This window comes from Eleutherodactylus coqui, chromosome 7 (assembly GCF_035609145.1).
Source record: "Eleutherodactylus coqui strain aEleCoq1 chromosome 7, aEleCoq1.hap1, whole genome shotgun sequence".
NCBI lineage: Eukaryota > Metazoa > Chordata > Amphibia > Anura > Eleutherodactylidae > Eleutherodactylus > Eleutherodactylus coqui.
The window spans coordinates 63,248,356-63,276,301 of NC_089843.1; the positions used below are offsets into that span (position 1 = coordinate 63,248,356).

Sequence of the window (27,946 nt, forward strand, 5' to 3'; positions counted from 1 at the left end):
ATGTGTAAATTATGCAGCATAAATCATCCATGAGCAGCATAGTTATGGGGACTATATAACATTGCAGTCAGAGCACATAACTTGTTCAGCACAACTGATGTTAATTATCCGGTTCCAGAGACCCCACTTGTGTCATAAACGCGTCTAAATCGGAGTTCTGTCTATTATTAGGTTTCTTAGTTATTGGGTATTTAACCTGCTTTATAGCAAGTTTATAATTTGAGTACACCCCAGCAGCGCCACCTAGTGGCTTTAGGATAATACTATGGATATAAAAATACACCAAGTTCCTAGTAGTTTACACTCTATTATACCAAATGATGATTGTTCTACTGCTGCAGGAAAACCGTATCCCATCAGCGCGTGATTATTTAGCCTGTTGCAGCTGAAATTGTTTGGAAAGGAGAAAAAACAAACAAACACCACATAACAGACATTACGACTAGATTCCTATTGCGGAATTCGCGAACGGCATCCACAGCAAATCATTCGCATTGAAAGGCATGTACTTTCGTTTTTTTTACTCACACTCATGGATATGAATTGCGTATTCCGCGAGCAGAGGAAAAACCACAACATGCTCTAGTTTGCTGCTGACTCCGCGTGGACGGCCTCCATTGAAGTCAATAGAGGCTGTCTGACCGGCGGCACATAAGCAATTAACATTGTATATGCGCCGCGGGTACCTGTGTTATTGCTAAGCGTCGGCACGAGAAATACAAATATTGAAAAAAGAAATCTGTACTGCGCAAAACTGATTGCGAGCCGCCACTGTCATATGCAATGCAGAAAACGCAGGCACACGGGGTCACCGGGTGGCTTCAGAGCTGAAATCCTTTGCGGGATCCTGCATACGGAATCCGATCCAGTTGTGTGAAACTGGACTAACCCCTTCATGACCAACATTTTATATATTTACAAAATACATTCTAAGTGTTAATATTTCTTAAATTATACTTTCTTTTGTGGTATAGATTGGGATTGACATGGTATTAGGCAGGGCCAGTATAGTAAATGGGCAGAAATAGTGTATATACACACACACACACACTAGCTGCATTTACAATTAGGGTGCATATATACAGATGGTGGTTTAAACATACAGAAATGCAAGACTTGACTTTTTCCACATTACAGTGAATAGAGAACATTTCTGCAGCAAAAGAATCTGCTAAAAATGTCATAAACTGCACCAAGTGGAACAAGCTGTAAGCTTTTATTCATGCCAACTGGAGCAATTTATAACCGAGCCCAAAAAAGACACTTCTAGAAGAAAGAGTCGCCAATGAGGCAACGGTCGATGAAGGCGGGCCTTCTTGCAGCGCTCTCTGCTCTGTCCGTTGAGCTACTGCACAGCTCTGATTGACAGCTGTAGCTCCCAACCAGGAGACTGCTGCATCTGTGGAGCAGCTCACCAGACAGAGCAGAGAGTGCGGCAAGGAGAAGGCCCGCCTATACCAACCCTCTCTGGAGTGCTGTGCAGGCAAATAACATTTTATTCCCGGAGTCCTACTGATAAAATGGATGTATATTCCCTTCTCCCCTGCTCTTACCTAGCACCTTTTCACAGCTTTGCATGGTCAAAACTGCTGACAGACTCTTGAATTGGAATAAAAATTGAGTTTCAGGCAATGACGGCACAACTCCGATTTTGAAATGTTGCAATAAACCTTCTAAATTCTTTCCCCCCTGCAAATGCCACCCTTTAATCGCAATATTTCAGAGGTATCCGATGGGTGCCCACACTTCAATGTTAGGATAATGTTAAGGTGCTGTGTGCTCATTAAGGCCCTTACTGATAGGGGACCCACAAAATTGTTAATCCAGAGAGAAGGGCCTGTAACCAAGGTTTCAGACAGAGTCCTTCAGGCGTGTCAGCAGGCATCATGCACTATTCTAGCAGGTAAAAAAAAGACAAGTTTGGTACTGTGTTAGCCAGTAGAACAGAATATTACTGCTCTCCGTAAGAAGCAAAATAGTCTTGTAGATACAATACCTTCTAGGGCTCATGCCCACGAGCGTTGCGGGATACTCTCGCAGATTTCTGCAGTGGGAGAACCGCGATATAAACAAAGTACCTGCTGGTGATCACAGAATTCCGCGGTCTCCAATAATGGAGACCTCCCACGGCGTAAATCCACGGCAAATAGAACATGCCGCGATTTATTTCCCGCTGTGGAAATCCGCACAAAAATTCCGCAGGTGAGCAATGAACAGGCAGAAATTTCAATAGAACCTAATAGCTGCGGAATTCCACTGCGGGAAACGCGTTGCGATTCTGTCCGTAGGCATTGGGCCTTAAAGGGGTTGTCCCGCGCCGAAACGGGTTTTTTTTTTTCAACCCCCCCCCGTTCGGCGCGAGACAACCCCGATGCAGGGGTTAAAAAAGAACACCGGAGAGTGCTTACCCGAATCCCCGCGCTCCGGTGACTTCTTACTTACCTGCTGAAGATGGCCGCCGGGATCTTCACCCTCGGTGGACCGCAGGGCTTCTGTGCGGTCCATTGCCGATTCCAGCCTCCTGATTGGCTGGAATCGGCACGTGACGGGGCGGAGCTACAAGGAGCCGGCATCCAGCACGAGCGGCCCCATTGAGAAAAGAAGAAGACCCGGACTGCGCAAGCGCTTCTAATTTGGCCATTAGACGCCGAAAATTAGACGGCCTCCATGGAAACGAGGACGCTAGCAACGGAGCAGGTAAGTGAATAACTTCTTATAACTTCTGTATGGCTCATAATTAATGCACAATGTACATTACAAAGTGCATTAATATGGCCATACAGAAGTGTATAGACCCACTTGCTGCCGCAGGACAACCCCTTTAATGGCTAACAAAAAGAAATTATGTTACAGCAAGCTTTTGAGGCTTCTTGGCTTCTTCATCGGGTTAGTTTATGTGCTGATGAGCCTGAAGAAGCACTAGATTTGAAGGACTCGATTTGAAACCTTTGCTTTATCTTGTGAAGCCCTGATGATTTCAATAAAAACGCATTTACTATATTGCGAGACACTGTGGTGCGGTTCCTTCTCCATCACATCATTTCATGTCGCAACTATTAAAGGAACTTGAGCAATTAACACTGTTGCATAAAACAACGTGTGTAACAGTAAAACAGAACTGTACCAATGTTAATAGCAGTTTCTTGTTTATCTCCGGTTAGAATCCAAATCCTGATGTCTGCCTTCACCAGGGTCTCAATGGTTTCTGGCACGTTCTCCTGTAGCTTATCCTCAATGGCCGTTGCCCCAAGTAAATGGAGGTTCTAAAAGGAAAAATAAAGGCTTGCAATATTTATTCACATAATTTCACCATTCAGCAGGACTTTACAAGTTAGAGAGAAAATGGACAAAAAGCAGATATTACACACAGTATTAGAATAGGATTGTAAAGTCTTGCAAACAGTACCCTATGAGGAGATAGGGGTGGCACAAGAGGTACAAGTGCTTGTTCTGTACAATGGTGTAGCCATCTTTTACATAAATAGGGTAGTATACATGAAATAGCATGAGCCGGTCTCCAGCCGGTGTCTGTGTATGCACAGTATGGAGTTCATCAATAGGTAAGAGGTGTAGGGGATACAGTGAGCTGAAGGGGGAAGGTTTCTGAGAGGGAATGTCAAAGAGGTATATTAGCGAGTGACATGGTTTTGAGGCACACTTACAACTTTGGGTGTTGGGGATTAACCAGATTGTCTGGGGTAGCGCATTCCGGAAGACTGGTGCAGCTCTGGAAAAATCTTGGAGACGGATGTGGGACTACTGATTGGTGTTCGGACTACGGCCGCCTGCAGACGGGCGGGTCGAATCCGGCTGAGAGAATACTCGCAGCAGGACCCGACCAGAGCGCCTGCAGAGAGCACCGCGGACTCACCTGCTCCGGCACCTTTCATGTGTCGCTGCCTGCAGCCGGCAGCCTGTGAGTGACATTTCAGCCCCGCACAGAATTGGAACATGCCGCAGTTTGTTTGCTGTGTGTGATTTTGCGCAGACAAACCGCGGCCATCTGCATAGGATTGCGTGTTGTAATGCAATTCTATGCAGGTGTCCAGGGGCGGAAATTCTGCGGGGAATCCCGCCGCGGAATTTCCGCCCGTCTGCAGGCGGCCTACAGCAGAACTTTGTGCAAGAGGTCATTATCAGAATGAAAAGCACAGACAGGGTGGGAGAAAGATGAGGGAGATCAGGACGGTGCAGCACTGTGGAGAGCTTTATAAACAAGAGTGACGCAAGGTGGGGACATTGGTGTAGTGGTTGGACAAATCACCAACCTGGCTGCTGCGTTCATGATAGATTGAGGAGAGAGTTTAGTGAGGGTGAAGACAGATTAGTAGCGATTTGCAATAAATCAAGCCAATAATGGATCAGGGCAGCAATGTACATTTTTGATGTATCCACAGTAAGAGCAGGACAGATTCTGGAGTCAAAAATGATCCCAAGACAGCAGGTGTTCTGCGTAGGAGTTGTGGTGATGCCACAGACGGAGATGGAAATATCAAGATAAAGTCAGTTATTAAATGTTGAAAACACAAGTAGTTCTGTTTTTGAAAGCTTCAGTTTCAGATAGAGAGGAAGTGGTGCTGACAGTAGACCATCACTTCTGTTTTCTAGTAGAGAAGGGGTGATCGAATTATACTATAGGTAACCTTCTGCTCAGTGCTGTCACCATCGAGGCAAAACGTGTCCCGGCTGTAGATTTGTTATATTGTTCATACTTCTATTTATCCTCTATAGATACAAGTGTGAACAATATAACAAATCTACAGACGGGACACGTTTTGCCTTGTTGGTGACATCACTGAGCAGACGGTTATGTCATCTTAAAATAAGAGAATAATGGTTTTCTGTTTAACACCACAAAACCCAATGTGAAGTAATTCAAAGTGTAAATAAAGCACACCCCCGGTTAAGAGTCAAGCTAAATAGTAATGCCCCTTTTACACGGGACTATTGTCATTAATAGAGATGAGCGAGCGTACTCGGAAAAGCACTACTCGCTCGAGTAATTTGCTTTATCCGAGTATCGCTGTGCTCGTCCCTGAAGATTCGGGTGCCGCTGCGGCTGACAGGTGAGTCGCAGCGGGGAGCAGGGGAGAGCGGGCGGGAGAGAGGGAGAGAAAGATCTTACCTCTGTTCCTCCCCGCTCTCCCCTGCAGCTCCCCGCTCCGTGCCGGCACCTGAATCTTCAGGGATGAGCACAGCGATACTCGGATAAAGCAAATTACTCGAGCGAGTAGTGCTTTTCCGAGTACGCTCGCTCATCTCTAGTCATTAACTATTCTGTTATCACCAGCTCACTCGCACTCGGGCAGCAGGTTTAGACGGCACGATTCTCCCTTGAGAATCATGCTGTTTTCGCTCACTTGTCGTTCCGTGTTTCACATTCTGGTACAATAATTGTGAACGCCTGAGCGATACGCGAACGCAATTCCAAACAGAAAGATTCAGTATAAACAGGCTGCAGGAGTGAACAAGCAAACGGTCATCGATCGCTTGTGCAAACAATGTATAGCTCTGTGTTAAAGAAGCCCTGTCCATCTTTAATCAAAGAATCAATAGAAGTTTTTTTTTGTTTTGTTTTTTATAGCTAAAAAGTTTTTTCCCCTATTAGTCCCATCATGCTCACAATCGATATCAGATCATTTTATAATCCCTCCTGCCAACTTGCATAGTGGTTGCTGGTGTTAGTGGCAAGTCAACAGGGCAACTAGTGAGTGAACCGACTCATGGACTTAGCATAAAGTTGGGGCACCAGCATGATGTCTTGACTGCTGAGCTTTATGAAATGTATCAATGCTGTAAAGAACAAAATCCATCTGCTGAAATATAATTTAGGCCTCATGATCCATTTATCAACTGCTTAGATTTCAAGTCCAAGTATTGTGTGAAGCTTAAGACGACCATACATAGTAGGAAGCTTCTGGTTTGGTGGCTGTAGCCCAACTGATACAAGGCCTTAATGCAGTTATAGGGACTTTGGAGAAGTGGATCCAGTACTAGTTAGACCCATTCTGTTTGCTAGGAAAGCCGGTACAGGGACTCCCCTCTATAAGAGGATAAGGAATTGGAACATGGGTCATGGAAAAGTTGGAGGGAGAAACACAAGCTTGGAAGAAGTAGGGTGGTCATTGATACAGGTCTACCTTATTGTTGTACACCACTGCTATGGGGAAACCTGGTGGTACTAAGGAGTCCGATGATGTGAGGAAAGCATAACTAGCTCTGTAATAAGAACTCTAGACAATCTTCACCAATATGCATCCAGACCTGCCTCCTATTACATTAAGCATACTATAATGTACAAGTCCTTTAACCAGTCGCTTGAGTTTCTCGACAATGTCCAGTCATGGTATTGTTGAAGGATAGACCTCAAATGTCGAAAATAAGGACAGGGACTCGAGATGAATGTTATGTGCTGACCGTTTGCAGAAATGAGGACATACATTTGTTTTCCTGCAGCAAAGAAAACGCATTGTAGCAAAAAATTAATGACAAGTCCTCTTTTAAATAAGCAACAACTTTTTTTGATGTCAGCGCTAGTTGATGTGCAGAGATTCAAACCCATAGATTTTTGTAAAAAAGGTTCATATAGCAGTAGATCAAAAGGGTACAGGAAAGTATAGTGTGATATTCAAGGATTGGCACCGCAGATCATCACAAGGGAAGTCTAGTCAACTCAGCCAAATACATGAAAGTGAGCAAAATAGCTTTTTTCCATTTCAGAAAGGCAGGTCTTAGCACTTTCTATGTCGATGAGATGTGCTACATAGTGCAGACTCCTGATTAAATTACGGCTTACACCACCACCAGCATTGCTGTGGAGCGTGGAAATGAGTCCAGGCGTAAGCTCAGGACATGACAGCGTTCACACTCCGGCCTAAGTAAGCCCATGTAATAAAGAGGATGCTGTGCCCAGATTTTCGGTTAATTATAGCTTTTTATTAAGTAATAATTGCCGCACTGATCCAATTCATGCAGCTGCTTTATGGATTCACAAAGGTCCATATAAAAGCAGAACACAACAAACATTTCTCATTATTATTAGTCATCGCTTGCTTGATTTAAAGTGTGCTTGCTTTAAGTGTGTGTGACTTAAAACTGTGTGACTTAAAGTCAGGGCACTTTAGAAGGGAGTCACTTCTGTCCATTTATGGTTACTTTCTACTTATATAAAATTACTAGATTTTTATCTGTACGATCCCCATTTAGAGTGTGCTCCATGATTGACAAGTGTACATCTTGGCCCGTGTACGCAGTCTTTGAACAGACGTTCGAGGGTGTATACTGCTGTATTAGATGTGAGCGTGTTACGCATCTGTAAGCCCAGTTCCTGGATCTAAATGAGCGGCTGGCAATACGGAGATCAATTGGCAACATGGAAAGGAGGTTGCTGCTCACTAAGCAGGGAACTCGCTGGGGTAGATGTAGGGGTGAAAGGAGGTTGCTGCTCACTAAGCAGGGCACTCGCTGGGGGTAGATTTAGGGGTGAAGGGTAGTTTTGGAGAACAGGAAAAGCAGGCAGCTAGCTGGGTGACAGAAGATGGGGTAGAGGAAAGAGATCCAGGGACCCAACAATAGGAGTGCAAGGCAGGTTAGGCAGGTCCTGGTAGTGGGAGATTCAATTATTAGGGGGACAGACAGGGCAATCTGCCACAAAGATCGTCAAACGGTGTGTTGTCTTCCTGGCAGTCAAGTTTGACACATAGTGGATCGGGCAAACCGATTTCTGGGAGGGGTTGGTGAGGATCCAGCACTCATGATGCACATTGGCACCATCGACAAAGTTAGAGATAGGTAGAGGATCCTTAAGAACAATTTCAGGGAACCCCCCCCCCCGTCCTCAGTTAGGAGAGAGTGTTGGCCGCTTCTATTCCGGGCACTGACTGGGACAGGGCATTCATGCTCTCGCACAAATTGCCAGTAGCCTGCGCTGCCCAAGAAACAAAAGACTATAAGATTCTCTCTAGATGGTATTAGTGTCCAGTCATTATTCACCACATATACCCATCAGTTTCTGATCAATGTTGACGTTGCAACTCTGTGGTGGGGACAATGCTTGACCACTGGTGGGAGTACCCAGACCTGAAGCCCTTTTGGAACGCGGTTATACAAAAAGGTTTGATCATGCAATCTCCGCCGATGGCTTTGCTCTCCATCATTCCCGGGAGTACGGCTGGGATGAACAAAGGCCTTTTACACCATTTTCTTGCAGTAGCAAGACCAGTGATTCCCAGACACTGGCGTAGTGTACACCCCCTAACATAACCGATTATGTCCAGGAGAATGATCACCTGAAATATATGGAGGAACTGATAGATGCGGATCATTGTGAACCTGGTAATAATTTGGGAGTTTGTTCCCCATAGTCCTTTTTTCTGGGGACTCCGGAGTTTCAAACCTTCTTCAGATAGTCTAGACAGGCCTGGTTCGGTGTCCTGCTTGGGTCAGGTCCTCCCTCCTCTTGTTCTATCCTCTTAACCCCCTCTTTTTTAAATTCTTATCAACAGGGTTACCTTATTTTTCATATCTTAAAGGAAATCACTATAATACCAGTTTATGGTGGATTTGGCGTACGGGTATTCCAGTCCGTTGAGTCCACAGCAGTTTTTCTTTTGTACCTGCATTGGTGGGTCAGACCATTACCCCTCCTGAGGTCAGTGGGGCGTGGTCTATTGATAGAGAAATAACACTCAGATATTCACCTATTAGAACGCTGAAGTCTGATGTTATGCTTTGGGTACATTTAGTGTTCCGAATAATATGATTAAAGTATGTTATATTGATGACCATTGTGATTGGCTGATAACAGATAATAGCTACTGTAGCTAATAAAGTTACTGCTGGCTATGATACAAAGGTGTCAGAACATGCAGTAATTCACACTGTGTATAGAGATACGTAGCCACAGAACAGTCAGTGTTCCGATGCTGACCCCTGTCCATTCCCCACTGCAACTATAATGGACATGCGAGCAACAGAACTGGTTCCCAGAACAAAAGAATAGAATATCCTGCTCTGATGAATGACATTTTTTTTTACATCATGTGGATGGGGGCAGGTTACTTGGGGGAGAGACGGCAGCAGGATGCACTGTAGAAAGAAGGCAAGTCGGCATAGACAATGTGATGCTTGGGCGATGTTCTGCTGGGAAACCTTGGGTCCTGGCATTCGAGTGAATGTTACTTTGACCTGTATTATCGCAACCTAAACACTGTTGCAGACTTAAGGCCCATTTAGACGGGACGAATGTCGGTCAAACGATGCCCGACACTCGTCCTCGCTAGTATAGCTGGCTCACAGCGGGGCGGCTGGAGATTTCTCTCCTCGCGCTCCCCCGTCCCACTCCATTGACATAAAGCGACTGTTCAATACTGAATGGCTGCTATTTACACTGAACAATAAGTGATCAGCTGATCGCCCATTGTTTCTGCTGCATAAATGATGGATGATGAGCTGAACGATTATCGTTCAGTGTAAATAGCAGCCGTTCAGAACTGAACAGCCGCTATGTTAAGGCAATGGAGAGGGGCAGGGGAGAGCGAAAAGAAAAATCTCCTGCAGCCTCTCCGCCCCTGCTGGCCGCTCTGTGAGCGAGCCAGCGATACTAGCTCCCATGCAGGAGAACAGGAGCGAGTGTATGCGGGGAAGGGTGTCAGGTATCGTTTGCCTGACATTCGTCCCGTCTAAATGGGCCTTAAGACCACCACTTCATGTCAGTGGTATTGTTCAATATCAGTGGCCTCTTTAAGCAGACTAAAGCGCCCACCTGCATTGCAGAAATTATTCAGTTATGGTGTGCGGAACATATTGAGTTTCATGTGTTGACTTGGCTTCCAAATTCCCCATACCGCAATCCAATCTAGCATTAGTGGGATGTCCTGAAAAAGCAAGTCTGATCCATGGAGACCGCACCTCACAACTTAAAGAATCTTCTGCTAATGTCTTGGTGCCACATATCATGGGACACCTTCAGAGGACTTGTCAAACCATATTCTAAAATACATACGGAGAAAACCAATGTAACCATGCTTGCCTAATGAGAGGCTCCAACACTGAGGGTTCCTTAAAAACCCCAAATTAAAATTCCATACCAATAAATCACCTAATTTCAGATTTGTCAGCTCAGGGAGTCATGACAGACAGCAGACACCATGCAATGAATTGGGTACTGTTCCTGATCATCAGTGGTGTAAATCTGTGAATGACCTCACCGCCAGCCCTCGTAGCGTTCGTGATTTACTATTACACTACTGTAGTCCTATGACGCAGAAAACAAGATGTTAAAACGAAAACAGCATCTAGGTATGGATCCTATTACTGTGCCGACTAGAAAAGCAAAAAACTCTAGAAGTGTGACCATAAGTCGGCACCGCTGCGGGGGACTAAAAACACAAAGTAGCAGGTGCATGTCCACAAACAAATCAGCTACAAAGTAAATAAAAATACGGCACCCAGAAAGGATACAAGGATACGGTCCCCGGAAAAGGAACCGCACGCAAAACTCAATCTGGAGCCAAAACTAAGCAGAGGATGAACAAGGTGGTGGTAGTTCAGTGCATTAATATTTCACATGTGGGATCTACACTGGAGGCGCGGAGAGAAGAGTCTGACTGAGGAAGGTCTAATTTATTCTGCAGACTGAATAATTTAAGAGACCGTCAATTTTGTGGGTCAGAGTGCTGATGTGCCGCATGCCGTCTCTACATCAGGGTGTACGAATCTCTTATTAATGATGACCCAGCACCTTTAAAAGGGAAATGTAATGTGTTTCTTACATCATTTCTTTAAAAATTGGGTCACAAAGCCATAGATTCTGCACATTTAACATTTAGAAAGGGTTCTTTTAAGGGTCTGCTCCCTCTTGTGTTGTGGTTTCCACCATTACACATTGCAGACTTACAACTGGGTTCATTATTTTGACACGAAAATTCTGCATAGGGTGCCATCTAAGAGTGCTACCGATATCTGCTTTTTTTTCTTTTGCACACGCCTGTGTTCTGCTTGTACAGAAAGCGCGGCCCCTAGCAGGCGCGCGGCCCCTAGCAGGCGCCCGGCCCCAGAGCCCGGCCCCTAGCAGGCGCCCGGCCCCTAGCAGGCGCCCGGCCCCAGAGCCCGGCCCCTAGCAGGCGCCCGGCCCCAGAGCCCGGCCCCTAGCAGACGCCCGGCCCCTAGCAGGCGCCCGGCCCCTAGCAGGCGCCCGGCCCCTAGCAGGCGCCCGGCCCCAGAGCCCGGCCCCAGAGCCCGGCCCCAGAGCCCGGCCCCAGAGCCCGGCCCCAGAGCCCGGCCCCTAGCAGACGCCCGGCCCCAGAGCCCGGCCCCTAGCAGACGCCCGGCCCCTAGCAGACGCCCGGCCCCAGAGCCCGGCCCCTAGCAGACGCCCGGCCCCAGAGCCCGGCCCCTAGCAGACGCCCGGCCCCAGAGCCCGGCCCCTAGCAGACGCCCGGCCCCAGAGCCCGGCCCCTAGCAGACGCCCGGCCCCAGAGCCCGGCCCCTAGCAGACGCCCGGCCCCAGAGCCCGGCCCCTAGCAGACGCCCGGCCCCAGAGCCCGGCCCCTAGCAGACGCCCGGCCCCAGAGCCCGGCCCCTAGCAGACGCCCGGCCCCAGAGCCCGGCCCCTAGCAGACGCCCGGCCCCAGAGCCCGGCCCCTAGCAGACGCCCGGCCCCAGAGCCCGGCCCCTAGCAGACGCCCGGCCCCAGAGCCCGGCCCCTAGCAGACGCCCGGCCCCAGAGCCCGGCCCCTAGCAGACGCCCGGCCCCAGAGCCCGGCCCCTAGCAGACGCCCGGCCCCAGAGCCCGGCCCCTAGCAGACGCCCGGCCCCAGAGCCCGGCCCCTAGCAGACGCCCGGCCCCAGAGCCCGGCCCCTAGCAGACGCCCGGCCCCAGAGCCCGGCCCCTAGCAGACGCCCGGCCCCAGAGCCCGGCCCCTAGCAGACGCCCGGCCCCAGAGCCCGGCCCCTAGCAGACGCCCGGCCCCTAGCAGACGCCCGGCCCCAGAGCCCGGCCCCAGAGCCCGGCCCCTAGCAGACGCCCCGGCCCCAGAGCCCGGCCCCTAGCAGACGCCCCGGCCCCAGAGCCCGGCCCCTAGCAGACGCCCCGGCCCCAGAGCCCGGCCCCTAGCAGACGCCCCGGCCCCAGAGCCCGGCCCCTAGCAGACGCCCGGCCCCTAGCAGACGCCCGGCCCCTAGCAGACGCCCGGCCCCTAGCAGACGCCCGGCCCCTAGCAGACGCCCGGCCCCTAGCAGACGCCCGGCCCCAGAGCCCGGCCCCTAGCAGACGCCCGGCCCCAGAGCCCGGCCCCTAGCAGACGCCCGGCCCCAGAGCCCGGCCCCTAGCAGACGCCCGGCCCCAGAGCCCGGCCCCTAGCAGACGCCCGGCCCCAGAGCCCGGCCCCTAGCAGACGCCCGGCCCCAGAGCCCGGCCCCTAGCAGACGCCCGGCCCCAGAGCCCGGCCCCTAGCAGACGCCCGGCCCCAGAGCCCGGCCCCTAGCAGACGCCCGGCCCCTAGCAGACGCCCGGCCCCAGAGCCCGGCCCCTAGCAGACGCCCGGCCCCAGAGCCCGGCCCCTAGCAGACGCCCGGCCCCTAGCAGACGCCCGGCCCCAGAGCCCGGCCCCTAGCAGACGCACGGCCCCAGAGCCCGGCCCCTAGCAGACGCACGGCCCCAGAGCCCGGCCCCTAGCAGACGCACGGCCCCAGAGCCCGGCCCCTAGCAGACGCACGGCCCCAGAGCCCGGCCCCTAGCAGACGCACGGCCCCAGAGCCCGGCCCCTAGCAGACGCACGGCCCCAGAGCCCGGCCCCTAGCAGACGCACGGCCCCAGAGCCCGGCCCCTAGCAGACGCACGGCCCCAGAGCCCGGCCCCTAGCAGACGCACGGCCCCAGAGCCCGGCTCCTAGCAGACGTACAGCAAGCTAAGCAAGAAGTCCCTTGGAATTTTAGAGGTGAGAAGACAGAGCCAGAAGGAGGATTCATGTAGCTTCACAAGATGCTGCCAAACAGGGAATAATGATCATCTGGCTGGAGAAATCTAAGGAGTAAGATCACCCCCAGCCTCCTTCCACCTGGTGCCCCTTACAAGCTGGTGGATGGCGCACTATTTTACCGCAGGGATTGCATATTGCTAAGGCTGCCAGCACACGGGTGGATTTTTTTGCTGCCGGAGTCCGCACCATGGATCTGCAGCATATAATGTCCATAGCATGCTATGGGAAATCGATTCTTCCTCCACACGAGTGGAAACCAATTGCGATTTCTACTTGCAGAGGAAAAAAAATGTAGTATGCTGCATTTTTGTGCACATTCCACAAGGACGACCTCCATTGAAGTCAATGGAAGCTGTCCGACTTGTGGCCTGTCCGCAATTAACATTGCAGACAGGTTGCGGATTCAGTGTCATAACCTAGCAACAGAGTGGGGAAAAAAAAAATCTGTACTGCGCAAGTGCGACAGTGAGCCGCCGGGTCCATCTGCAGTACAGATGAACAGAAATGACAGGTACGCGCAGACGCTGCTGCTGTCAGGGTCGTATTCCGCTGCGGGCTCCTGCATGGGGAATCCGGCTCTGCCATATACAGGCGGCCTAAGGCTGTATTCAAATGGGTGAGTGCGATGTAGGTCAGTGAAAATCTGACCTATATTACAATAGTTTATCAGCGATTTTTCGGCTATTTTCACACATGTACATTTGTTTTTCATGTACACAAAAAAAGTAAATATATGAAATATCCCATGTGGTTCCAATAATTAAAAGTAGTAAAAAAAAAAAAAAAATGCATACAGATCGCATGGCACATGGCTGCGATGCATTTTTTTTCCATTGCCATAGCAAATGGGCGTTTTAAAATAAATGCCCCTCAAAAATTGCAGTATTTCCAATCTCAGAAAAATCACTTGTGTGCATTAATCCATCAAATTAAAGGGTTGTTTTCACTGTCTCGCAGAGGCCTGCACAGAAATGTCAGTAGTGACGGGCCAGCTCCACCCTACGCATGCGCCGGCTGGCTGGCACATAGCAGAGATGGAAGACACCGGGAGCGGGTGAGCCGCAGGCCTCTGCAGGGGCACGGGTCCGCATCCCACTGCGAGAATTCTTGCAGCGGGATCAGACCTGGCCGTCTGCAGGCGGCCTAAAGCGGAGCTCTAACAAAAACAAGGATAGTCTTACCGTTTTGGGTAGGAAACACGAAAACTAGTATAAGGTGCAAGCATCCATGTATAGAAGAGTCAAAAAACAGGATAAATTAACCCGACTTCTGTTTTATTCATAACTCCAAGACAGACACGTTTCGAAGGTACAAGCCTCTTCTTCAGTATAAGCTGGGTAGACACTGCTGGGCTGATAAATTCTCTAGAGTCACTGTGCTACTATAATCAACCTTGTGGGAATCTTGGGCGATCATCCGGATCCCATACCGATTGCGCCCACCTTCTGTGCCAGAATTTACTAAGAAACATTGTGACACTTGTGAGTTTGCAGTACAATAGCTAGAAAAGCATCAATCTCTGGAAGGGCAGAACGAGCAGTGCCACATGAATACCTGGACCCGTCTGTCACTGGGAGCAGCAGCTTCTCTAAGAAAGTGCCCATCAGTCAGGTGATTTTAGGATTATGGCAGATGTATACTACTTCAATACCCATGAGAAAGCAGGCACTGAATAGACAAACACTTTCATTTACCTTTTCTATCAATTCATAGCACTCTTCCAGCTTCAGAGACCTGTTCTGTACAGAGGTAGAGGCTCTTTGGTACACATTAAGCCATTCTTCATACACGCTGTCTGGAATAGCGGCCACAGCAAAGCAGAGTGTTCTTAAACCTGTAGGGAAGGTAAAAGGAACCAGAGATCATCTTGTTGTAACAGGAGTCAAATGACAAAGCACGATGATAAGCGCTCGTTTACTGGCGCTCGCATACGGTAAATGAACAATTCTTGGTTTTAAAAGGAGACCAAAAGCTTGTCTGATAAAACCAGATCTACAGCCCTTTGAAGTGGGGCTGGGAATACTGAATTACAGCTATCACTTCAGTCTATGTGCAAAGTGAGGCAAGGAGAAGAGAACGATCTGTGATCGATTCTCCTGTCTGTCCACTTGGCCCAGAGGAAGGGTCAAGCCTTATTTACGATTATTGCTCAAAATTCGTTCAAACGATGGCTTTTGAGTGATAATCATTGCGTGTAAACGCTTACCGTATTTTTCGCTTTATAAGAAGCACCGGTCTATAAGACGTCCCTCCCCCCGTTTTAGAGCGGGAAAATAGGGGAAAAAAATTTAAACTCACCCAGGGACAGCGCAGGGTTAGTGCCGGGTGACGGAGCAGAAGATGCAGCAGAGGTCTGAAAAACTGGCGCTCCATGTCACAGCGGTGCGTGTGTGCAGCAGGAGGAAGGAAGCCAGCCGTTTGGTGGAGGCAGGGAGCAGCAGAAGTACCCGCCGGCGCTCACGACCAATCAGAGGTATATATGGGCGGCAGTGGGGAGGAGAGAAATCTTCTAACTGATCGCACATTTGTTTGTGCGATAGCGAATTTAACGCGCAATTCGCTCTATAAGACGCAGGAACTCCCCCCCCCGCCCCCCCCCCCCCCCCCGCTTTGGAGGCGGAAAAAGTGCGTCTTATAAAGCGAAAGATACGGTACATCTTTCACTCTTTGGCTGAACGATGATTTTTAGGGGAACATAAAATGCATCATTCAGCTGGAGAGAGATAGCAGGGATTGCAGGCTGTGTTCTCCACGGGAGCAGCTGATTACATTGTATTCAGCTGACGGCCTGTGTGAAGACAATGCAGCTGGGTGCAAAGCCCAGACCACATGCTGGTGTTTGCAAACAGCTGCTGGAGGCTCATTTACATGCAAATTAAGCTGATAAAGTGCTTACTTAGTGCCCACTAGTACTTTATGCAAAAAATAAATAAATAAATAAATAAAAAGACCAGTCAATCTTTCAAAAGATTGTCTTATAAGCCTTAACATGGACTTTTTTCATCTTATGGCACGTTTCCCTTATTAAAGAACATATTTGATCTCTTACACATATGGGGGTCATCCTTTCCCCATTACTTAGCAGTGCTGCTCAATGCATTGAACACTGACACCAAAGGAATGACGGGGAAGGCAAGTATAACACTTACATTCCTGGACTCAGTGGGTCACCTATTTTCAGCTCAGAAGCTTAGCTTGTAGGGCTAAAAGTAGGTGACAGATGCCCTTTAAAGTAAATAATAATAATATATTAATTAACTGCTGTTAATTAACTTTTCAAGTTGTTCCAGTGACAAACAGAAGACTCGTTTAATTAAACAGTCCACTGAGTATTCACTAAATAGATGGATTTGCTCAAGTGTTGACATGTCAACAGAGGAACTGAGATGATCCATCTTACCTTCAGTAGCGAACTGTTCCAGATGTTTTAATGTGATTTCTTTGTACTTGGATGTGTCAGCCAGGCGGTCATAAATGACTGTGTCCTGTTATTGGGAAAAAAGAAAAAAAGAGAGATAGGCCAAAATGCAACTGTAGCTTATAATATTTACTGGGCAAGACAAAAGAATGGAATCACCCGCTAAGTTGTGATTTGGTATTCAGCTTTACTCACGGTGCCAATTTTTTAAAAAGAATTTTAATTGAGGGGGACATGAAAGGCAAATACAAGCTGTTAACTGGGTTATATCGCTAACCCAGCCTTGGAATAAGAGTTGTAGATCTGCTCTGTTGCAGCGGATGGTGATGGGGGTACAAACTTAATATGGTAAATAGGTTATATGGGTCATATACTTAATAGAACGTTACAGCCCGATTCCTTGTCTTTTCCGGAAGAGGAGATCACGCTACAAGATACCAAGGAAACAGACTCTTTACATCCAAGGACATTATGTATCAACTGAAATAGTTATCGTCTAATATGTTGATGAATATGTTGTTACAAACTTATGTGAGAGAGAGGGGAGAGATGGGGGAATGGGGTCAGAAATGTAGGTTTAGGTTTGTAAAAAAAAAAAAAAAAGTCAAAAGCCAATAAAAATTATTGAATACAAAAAAAAAAAAAAAAAATAGGCAAATACGCTGGTCTAATAAAGGATAGCAACGATGAGATCACCAAGACCCACATTTACTATGTAATTTACCACAATTTTTGGCCTAAGGCTGGGGCTACATGGTGACAAACAAATGGCTATGCACATCCTAACTGCACGAACGCCATGCAGTTAGGATGTATTATGGCTGTCCACAGCATATGCCACGTATAAAGCAGGCAAGGCATCCAAGCCATCTCCAAACATGGCGGGCTTCAGCTATATTTGACAGGCGACACCCACCTACAAATGGCATAATCTGAGATCACACAGGTCGCAACTATCAAGCCATTAAATGCCACTGCAAATTCTGGGAGTGGCATTTAAATGTCCCAATCGACCAAAATTTAAATATCCCAAACAGCCCGCCGCAATCAGATTGAAGTGGTGCCATCTAGGTATCATGGCAGCCTGAGAACTTGTAAAGGCCCCCAGGACTGCCATTCTTGTTTACCTATTAAAATGTGCCTGTGGCATAGCTTAATGGGTAGGCTATAGAGATGAGTAAGTATACTCGCTAAGGCACATTACTCGAGGGAGTAGTGCCTTAGCCGAGTATCTCCCCGCTCGTCTCTAAAGATTCGGGGGCCGGTGGGGGGCGGGGAGCGGCGGGGAGGAACGGAGGGGAGATCTCTCTCTCCCTCTCTCCCCCCCGCAACTCACCTGTCACCCGCGCCGGCCCCCGAATCTTTAGATACGAGCGGGGAGATACTCGGCTAAGGCACTACTCGCTCAAGTAATGTGCCTTAGCGAGTATACTCGCTCATCTGTAGTAGGCTGTTAAAATTATGTCTAATGCAATACCACAGTATCGAATGATACTCTATAAATGAAGGCAAGTTCAAGTTCTCTATGAGAACGGAAAAATAAGAGCCAAGATAAATAAAAAGTCTTTATTAAAAAAAATCCTAATAGTCACATCAAAATATAAAACAAAAATGTAGAAACTGGTATCTGGTATCCCTGCATCAGTAAAAGGTCCAAAACATTGAAATATCATATTATTAATCCCGCATGGTGAACGCCGTCAGGAAGTAAAATATGCAACTTATGTGCTTTTTTGGTCACCCTGTCACCAAGAAAAAAAGGAGTAAAAAAAGTAAACAAAAAGCTGTATGTACCCCAAAATAGTATCAATAAAAACTGCAGGTTGCCCCTCAAAAAAAAAAAAAAGCCATCACACAGCTTTATTGATGGAAAACTAAAACCAGTTATGGTGGGTCAAAAGATGGCAACCGGGAGCAATTTAAAGACAAAAAAGTATATATTTGCAGGTAGTAGTAGACAAAAATACTATATAAAATTTGGAATCGCTGTAAGTGTATTTACCCACAGAACAAAGGCAACCTGTCACTTTTACTGTATGGTGCGTGGCAGTCAGTGAACAGATAAGCCTGCACAGGCACACATTCAAGAACGTAAAGAATAAAGGTGCAGTCAATGAAGGACTTCGTTGTATGCTACTTACAGCCCCTTTGCAGTACAGTCTCAGTTTTCCTGACGAATTCCGGACAATCACAGACATACGTTTTCGATTACTAGAACAAAAGAATTATGGGACATCATGTTTCCATGTTGCCGTGCGGCAGCTCTCATAATTGATGTTATACAGATTTTAAAAAAGTTGAAAATTAAAAAAAGGGTACTCCCACGATAAACATCTATGGCATATTAGTACCGGCATAGGAGGGGAAAGGGAGGTGTAGTAGTTGCAGTTCTCCAGTTCCAAGTCCAGTTCAATATGGCCGACACAATCTTCAGGCTACTTAATCCCCACAGTACATTGTTAGCGTTAGACTACCATTGCAGTTAACCTGCTCTCTAATTGGCCAGAGTTGGTCACATGATCAGCACTGGCCAAGCAGAGAGCAGTGCACAGTGTGCATTAGATAGCTAGAAATTTGCTGCCACCAACTTGGACAGCTGAAACCGGGGCTTGGAACAGACGCATCAAAGGGGCTGCAGAGAAGGACAATTGCAGATAATATACCCCCCTTTCCCTTGAAACTGGAGGGTCACTATAAAATGTGCCACTGATTTTCTTTACTATATGGAAATCTGAAGATAATCTGAAGCTGAGCATTCTCTCAAAAGGATTAGTTAAGGCTACGGAGCACAAAACTAGCCCTCCTCACACAACTATTTGTTGAAGAGGAGATGCACCTTTCTTAGAATATATTTTGGGCTGTAGCTCTGTATGACTAAAATGACAAAAGGGCGTCACCATCCCCTCACCGACAGGGTGTGCCCCTACATTTACTGCACTGCACCTATTCCGCCCCACAGAGAACATGCTCTACAGGCTATACCATGCAGTCCACATATTTGAACATGCTCTACAGGCTATACCATGCAGTCCACATATTTCTTAAAGAGGTCACAAAAGCTTTAAAAAAAAAAAAAAAAGTACAATTAATAAAAAGTTTACCTTGTGAATTCCAGCACATGTAGCAGCTCAAACCTTTCCTCCTGGCCAAGCTGCAAGACATTATCAAAGATTCATTGCTAGAATATTACAGATATATGGCAATGTTGTGTTTCGATTGACACCCACCCAACAGACAAGTCTAATAAACGAAAGCTGTTTAACACAAGCTGTTCCACTCAGAAAATACCAAAGTGGTCCTAGACCTTGGCCAGCAGCTATTAGCCATGTCTCGGCTACCGTGTCACGAGGTGTCCTGCACGTAATCAATGCGGCAATCAAACTCTTGCGCATGCACCAGCAGCTCTGGGACCAGCACATGCGCAGTAAATCTGACGTGTTGGCACCTTACAATAAAAAAAAGTGGGTTTTGGGTTGCAGTTTGGGCACTCTGTCTCTAAAAGGTTCGCGATCACTGTTGTAGGTGGTTTTATAGGCATTGAACTGATGACAGGTTCCCTTTTAGCCAAATACTTCCATACTTTACCTGTCATCGAAGGGGATCTGAAAAACACCCCGCCATACACCTTGGTATATGGTTGGCCAGTCCTGCCGATGTTCATCTAATGTGTGTGGCCACATTAACGGAGGGATTTTTTTTATGCTTTTTGTTTTTTTTTTTAACATTTTTTTATGTACTGCAAAATGCCTTTCGCCCTAATAGTTGCTAAGGTATATAATGCTATATCTCTGCTAAGTCATCTGCTCATAGCTTTTGAGTCTAGCTTTTTTTGCAGTTGTGTCAGAAACAATTGTTGTACTATTGAAGTTTATGGACTATTGGCTGCCGGTTTAACAAGGTTTTACCGCCTATATTTTTACACTAGAGGGAACATGTCATGTTGAATATGTAGCCTGATTTGGGGATAGCATATTATATAGAAGGAGTTGCTGAGCAGTCTGATGTACAGGGTGTCTCAAAAAGTGTGGAAACACCTATATAGAATGAAAACACTTTGGTAGACTGTGATGCAACTTTGCATACAAGCTGCGGGGAAGACTTGTTAGGCCAGGTCACCAACAAGACAGCCATTTTGAATCCCACCATCTTGGATACAACTCTTAATTTTTCCAATGGGATGGTAGGTATGTGATATATCAAACTGGCAAAGAACCTGTTTCTCAGAATTCAAAAAGACGTTTGCCCACAGTGCAGTGGCCAATGGGAGAATTGGTTGGGTTCACCTGACCTAAGGATGATCTCAACACATTCTGCTTGAGACATCACCATCATTCACATTGCCTGTAAGGAAGAAAAATACCTCCTTGTTCTAACATGAGACAACCATTCTATTTTCCAGGAGTGGGAATGTGCATATTCCTAGAAAGACATTGATCCACTGGCATTATGGAATAAAAATGGTGAAAACTCATGTTTCTGCAATGGAGAAATTAAATCCTTACCCGGTACAGTCACCCTGGGATTTGAGAGCGAGCACTAGAGTGAAGACCGTGAGCTAGAGCGATAGGATAGATAGACTTACTGATTCTATTATCACGGAGTCAGGCGTCCTTCCCGTAAACACGAACCGCAGTTGCCTTGCCGCTCTCACTAGAGCCCCTTCATCTACAAAATAATAGAATATGGAAAAAGGAATTTCTTAAACCAATTTTATAGACTGCAAATCCGATTCACCCCAGCCAAAGAGGCCATAAATCATCATCTACACAGTCATGTTCTGTCCCACAGTAATGGTTCAGTGATGCTGCTCTAAATGATATTTTCTGATTCTATCCTCTGCAAAATCAGCTTCTGTCATAACAACAAACGGCGCACAAGTAGAACTGGCTGATGGTTTCTGTAGCCTGTCTACCACCCCTATGAGAAATGAGCCATCCGAGTCGTATTTTAGAACTTCAAGGAATCCCGTAGTATAAAGCAAAGTGTAGCTTTCTGGAGCTCAGATGTAAGGCGTTTCATGAATAATCAATCATTATTTTGTTCTTCTCTACAGTGGCTAAAACTAGTGAAATGTCAAAGAAACAAAAAAAAAAAAAAGGAGTTGTGTGTAAATGTACAGATAGACTTCAGCATTTCAGAATTAAGGAAATAAAATTCAATTTTATTTTTCATCTGCAGTTTGTTTTATTAAAGGGGTAACTAACTAAACTATCTGTGTATATGAAATGGTTAAGCTTTGCTCAGAGAAGGGGGTGCAGAGCTTACTGAATGCAGGGGAGAGACAGCAGAGACACAGCCTGCTCTGCACATCCTCACCCTGGGTGCTGATGGTAGGGATAGAGTAATTACATAGAGGTGTAAGCAGGATGAACTGGGCATGCTCAACTAGGATGAGGAACTACTGGAGGTCGGCTCCAGGAGAAACCAAAAAGGTAAACAGAATGGGGATAGGATGTTTGGGGAGGCGGGGAAAAGTCAGGACTGGTGCATTGAAAAAATGGAGCAATTTGCAAAGATTAATGTTTTTAGTTACACAATACAGAAGTTTCAGACTGGTGTGAAAAAAATGCTGCAAAGTAAGATTTTTCAAATATAGTAGGCGTCTGACTCCAAATATATACTGCAGCAGCAGAACGACTCCAAACATCCAGCCAATGTCATTATGAGCTATCTTCAGCGTAAAGAAGAACAAGGAGTCCTGGAAGTGATGATTTGGCCACAGAGCCCTGATCTCACATCATCCAGTCTGTCTGGGATTACATGAAGAGACAGAAGGATTTGAGCGAGCCGACATCCACAGAAGCTGTGCGCTTAGTTCTACAAGATGGTTGGGACAACCTTCCTGCCGATTTCCTTGAAAATCTGTCTCCAAGTGTATGTAGAGACTAAATATTTATAGGATTTAGACTTCTCTTTTGTTCACTCAAGTTTTTTTTGTCTATTAACAAAATACAGACTAAGGCCCTCTTTCCACGGGCAAAAGAATTAAAATCCGCAGCGGATTTTAACTCTTCTCCTGCCCGCGGATCCGCACCCCATAGGGATGCATTGACGACCCGCGGGTAGATAAATACCCGCGGATCGTCAATAAAAGTGATTTTTAAAAAAATGGAGCATGAAAAAATCTGGACCATGCTCCATTTTCGTGCGGGGATGGCTCCCGCGGGCTTCTATTGGAGCCTATGGAAGCCGTCCGGATCCGCGGGAGACCAAAATCGGAATTTACTCACCTGCTCCGGATCTTCCCTTCGCCGCGGCTTCATCTTCTCTCCGTCGCGGCCGGATCTTTTTTCTTCGGGCCGGCGCATGCGCGGGGCACGCAACCGACGTGCCCTGCGCATCCGCCGAGCCGAAGAAAGAAGATTCGGCCGCGACGGAGAGAAGATGAAGCCGCGGCGAAGGGAAGATCCGGAGCAGGCGAGAGGTGAGTTTATTCTTCTTTTCAGCGCTCATGTCCGTGGGGCAGGAGGGACCCGCTACAGATTCTCTATGGAGAATACGTAGAGGGCCTGATTGTCCCCGTGGACATGAGGCCTTAGGCCTCATGTCCACGGGCAAAAGAATTAAAATCCGCAGCAGATCACCCGCACGCAGATCCGCACCCCATAGGGAAGCATTGACCACCCGCGGGTAGATAAATACCCGCGGATGGTCAATAAAAGTGAATTAAAAAAATTCTGGAGCATGGAAAAAAAAATGGACATGCTCCATTTTCGTGCGGGTCTCCCGCGGGGACGGCTCCCGCAGGCTTCTATTGAAACTTATGGAAGCCGTCCGGATCCGCAGGAGACCTGCGCCTGAATTAAACTCACCTGCTCCGGGTGATGCAGATCTTCCTTCCTTTGCGGCAGGATCTTCTTTCTTCGGCCCGGCGGATGTGCCTGGCGCATGCGCGTGGCACGCGGCCGGCGTGCCGAGCACATCCGCCTGGACGAAGAAGGAAGATCCGGCCGCGAAGAAGGGAAGACACGCACGGCCCGCAGCAGGTGAGTTTATTCTTATTTTCAGCCCTCATGCCCGCGGGGCAGGAGGGACCCGCTGCGGATTCTCCATGTAGAATCCGTAGCGGGCCTGATTTTCCCCGTGGACATGAGACCTAACACTTCTACCTACAAGTCTAAGGACACGTGGTTCAGCTGACTGCACGTGCCCAAACCCCAATTGCCTATGGTGGCCAATGACCAAATGATTTTGAGGTAAAATTGCATGGCTATTATCCACTGCCTGTGGGCAAAGCTTCGGTTGCATGCTGTGCCAGACAGTGTGGTCCTTACTCTAACATGCCCAATCAACTTAACACAACCACTACTGGCACTCAAGCTTATGTGCTTGCAAGGCAGCAAGCGCATAACCTATTGCCATAGGTTTAGGCTTTTTGCCAAATAAGCTCCTGCCTTACCCACAAAGTGTTCATAGGGTTCCGCTAGTCAAACCGAGGCAAAAAGTGTCTTTTTGGCCTCTGCTTCAAAGTGTATGTCGGTATAGCACTAAAGAGAATATAACAGCATGGTAACTACGCTATTCCATGCAACAGTATGAATTAAAAAGGCATAAGCATTGCATACGTTTTCCTGCAATGTGACTCAAAGGGAGACAAACGGTCTTAATGGTCAATGTATTGTCACAAAACGGTACAATACTGAATATCCTGCTTTATAATGTCCATACCATCATCATCTTGCCTGAGACAATTTTGGTTGCCATATTTGGATTCAGCACCCTGAATATAATTGAGAATACAGATTTTTATAAAGGGAAAGATACCCTCATAGAACATAATGCGCTATTTTTATAGATTGGACTGTTCTAGAAATGGTGTTACCAAATGTGTTTTTTTTTCATTTAAAATAATGAAAAAAAGTGGACAGTTTTTTTTGTTCATTTTTACATTTAAATTTTTTTTTAGTTTGTGAAAAATCTTTAGTGAACCAATTTTAAATTTTTCTTTTTTTAATCCCCATAGAGGACTGAACTGGCGATTGTTTGGTCACTTATACAATATACTGTAATACTTCAGTACTACAGTCTATTACGTTTTTACAGGCATTCTATTAAGCTATGCCACAGGCACGGCTTAATAGGTAAGCATATGTGGCAGCTCTGTGGGGCTTAAAACAAAGTCCCACACTGATCGCACTGCGGACAAGTTGTCCTTCAGTTCCACTTCAACCCCCTAAGGACGCAGACTTTTTTTTTTTTTCCTTTTTCCCCCATTTTGTTTCTCCTCCCTTTTTAAAAAAATCATAACTCTTATTTATCTATCAACACAGATGTCTGAAGGCTTGTTTTTTACGGGACGAGTTGTATTTTTCAAATGGCACTATTTAAATGTACCAAATAATGTACTGAAAATATTCATAGAGTGAAAAGGAGAAAAAACTAAATTCTGCCATCTTTGGGTTCGTCTTGTTTCTACAGCATACAGACTGCAACAAAAATGACATCTTTATTTTTCAGTACGATTACTACGATACCATTTTTTTTTGCCGTACTCCTTTTATTTTTTTTTCAAAGATATTAAAAAAAATACCATTTAAAAAAAGAACAAAAAAACACAACTTCCGACAGCCATAACTTTATGCGAGGGCTTATTTTTTACGGGATGTCCTGTAGTTTAAGTATCTTTTTGTAGTACATACGATTTTTTTATTGCTTTTTGCTACTTTTTTTTTTGGAGATCGCAATTTGGCATTTTATTTTTTTTTTTTTCTAACAACATTTACCTTGCAGGGTAAATAATACATTCATTTGATAGATCAGACTTTTACGGATGTAGTGATACCAAATATGTCTTTTTGTTTTATTATTTAGATTCTTTTATTATCAATATGGCAAAAGGGGTTTTCCTTTTTAAACTTTTAAAACTTATTTTTTTTTGTTAATAAAAAAGTTTAAAAAAGTTTTACTATTCATTCTTGTTTTTAGCCTCCATAGGGGACAAGAACTTGCGATGCTTTGATCGCTCCTGCAATATGATGTAATGCCAAAGCTTTACATCATACCACGGTCTGACAGGCATTCTATCAAGCCACGTCACAAGCATGGCTTGATAGGTACTCTGCAATGGCAGCATTTCAGAAGGCTGCCATGACAACTAGAAGGGCAACCCGTGACCTCACGGCTCATCGGAGCTGTTGCAGGTGGCTCATCGGAGCTGTTGCAGGTGGCTCATCGGAGCTGTTGCAGGTGGCTCATCGGAGCTGTTGCAGGTGGCTCATCGGAGCTGTTGCAGGTGGCTCATCGGAGCTGTTGCAGGTGGCTGTAAGAAACAGCCGACACCCGCATTGTATGGAGCGGGATCGACCCGCAACCCCCTGCATAACACCCAAAGCAGCGGGACGTAACTGTACGTCCTGTTGCATTAAGGGGTTAATAAAAGGCAAAAATCCTCCCCTTGAGCAAACCGCTTTTATAGTGCAGGATTATGAATTCCATAACGCTTAGCAACGAAGAACATGACAAGTTTTGCAGCTTCATTTGCATAATTTCGAATAGGCAGACTGATTGGGAAAAGGAGAGAACTGTTTGCTTAATAAGACAACAACTAGTAAGTGTGTTCCTTCTCCTTACCGGGAGATGATGCCTGATAAATGATCTGGTCTCCGTCACGCTCGGGAACGGCGGTATGACAGATTGCCATCATTGTGAGAAACTCGCATATGACAGGAGCAGTGGGCTGAAAAACAGATGTGACAAGAAAATAAAATTACTCGACGGTAACTCATACACTATAAACCCTATCCCTCATCATACAGGAACATCGATTACCCACACTGCCTAATGGAAGGATATGGTTTCTTCGGTACATCATAGTCATCCATCCAGAATTTCATTTTTATCCCGTGATAAAAATGGATCGAACCAAGTTTTTCTTTCCCTTTTACTCATTATGTGATGTTCTAATGGAAATAACTAGATTTAAAGGGCCAATCAGGGGAATTTTTTATTACCATTCATTATGTAGCTATCCGCCAGTATATAGAAGTGAGCTAGGGTTACCTTTCCTAGTTATTTCTTTCTGTCTGAAACGCCTGGCCTCTTTTTCCTCAGATGGTCATGTGATCTCAGTTCTGACCAGCTCAGACTTACTTGGGTTTACGTGTTCATTTTTTATTTAGTTTCTGTGTGATGCCATTACATGGAGTGTACCACTGAAACTGCCTAGAGGGGAACACAGACACTCCTATCACAGTTACGGATGATTACCACACAGCTATAATAGAGGAGATCACAGCTCATGCTTTCTGGCTGTATATTTCTGGTTTCTAGTTTATTTAGGTGAATATAGAAGGTACTAATAGTTGAACCCTCCCCACAGCAGGTAGAAGCAGTACAGCCTCTAGCTAATGCTTCGTGGGATTGATGCGAAAGTGAAAGCAAAATTTTCACCATCACAATGGTGTCTGATAAGCATCAGGCAGGGGCTGTACTGCATGGAAATGGCTACAATATACAGAGGAGAGCTCCAAAGTGTGACAGGCAATCAGGTCGGAAGGGGGTGGAGTATGGTAAAATGTGTTTTGACTGGAGTTGCCCTTCATTTTACATCTAAATTTAAAGGTTATTATTTGAAGTTCAAACTATAATAAACGCTTCGTTAATTTTCACATTATGCATTATTTATCTTGCTTATTTGGGTAGGGTCTACAATATATCCCACACTTACCCAGAGCTGAATGTAGAACTTTGGTTGCTACTTGCAAACAGTCAGCAATAACGAGGAGACTAAGAAGCAATTGATCAGAGTCTCAGGAGTCCCGCAAGCTTTCTCCATTGTATAAAGTTTCGAATGGAAGTTCATATTACTTTATCAGACTATTTAAATATTATGTTTCTTGTTAACGATATCTGGCATCTTAGTCACTGATCTGACTTCCTGTACCCGTGCAGGCTCCATTCCAGAGGACTGCCTGATCCAGATTCTGCATCCCATCCAGTTTATCCATCAGGAAAGCCTCTGCCTGCAATATTTTATATCAGTCTGCCCAGTCTGGAACTGGCCATCTATCGGAGCGGCACACTCAATCTCAAGCAGAAAACGGCCAAATCTTCGTGAGGGCATCTGGGGAAAATATGGTTGTTTTCTAGCAAGCCCTAATCGCATAGCAGAACTGAACAGCTCCTTAACCCCACTTCTGCTGAACATGGCCGGCCTTAGCCACTTGTGACCCGTGCGGTCCCAACAGGGTGCCCACAATCAGCTTGTGTGTGATCGCTTCCCGTAGGCTAATATCAAACCGTGAAACTCAGCCAGATATCGCACTGTACTTGCAGATGCCGGATGTTATTGTGTTAAAGCTGCCTCGCATCACTTTGGGGGAAGTAGTAATCCTCAGATGGAGCTTTTAGCGGAGAATCACGGAGTGTTTCCCCATTGTTTGCAATGTGTAAACCTTGAATCGTATCGGGTGATGCGAGGCGTTCCAAAGGAACACCCAAAGATAGGACATGCCGTAATTTTATCGGCACTATGGGGGGAAAAAAATGATTCACTCATGTGTATGACCCTACTCAAATATCGCATGATCTTCTCAGCCGTACACAAACG

The 27,946-nt window shown here is 46.4% G+C and overlaps 1 protein-coding gene across 4 annotated transcripts in view; it reads right to left on the minus strand.

The window, feature by feature from the left end:
• The window catches only part of ATP8A1 (ATPase phospholipid transporting 8A1), a 197,879-nt gene that overhangs the window by 66,585 nt on the left and 103,348 nt on the right, over positions 1-27,946 (minus strand). For all 4 annotated transcript variants that reach the window (XM_066573135.1, XM_066573136.1, XM_066573134.1 and 1 more), the window contains 7 exons: positions 25,969-26,074; positions 20,981-21,063; positions 19,500-19,549; positions 18,540-18,609; positions 16,381-16,465; positions 14,675-14,814; positions 3,125-3,263 (listed from right to left, as the gene is read on the minus strand). In XM_066573135.1, the coding sequence (XP_066429232.1) occupies positions 3,125-3,263; positions 14,675-14,814; positions 16,381-16,465; positions 18,540-18,609; positions 19,500-19,549; positions 20,981-21,063; positions 25,969-26,074 (673 nt within the window). The remainder of the gene's footprint in view (positions 1-3,124; positions 3,264-14,674; positions 14,815-16,380; positions 16,466-18,539; positions 18,610-19,499; positions 19,550-20,980; positions 21,064-25,968; positions 26,075-27,946) is intronic.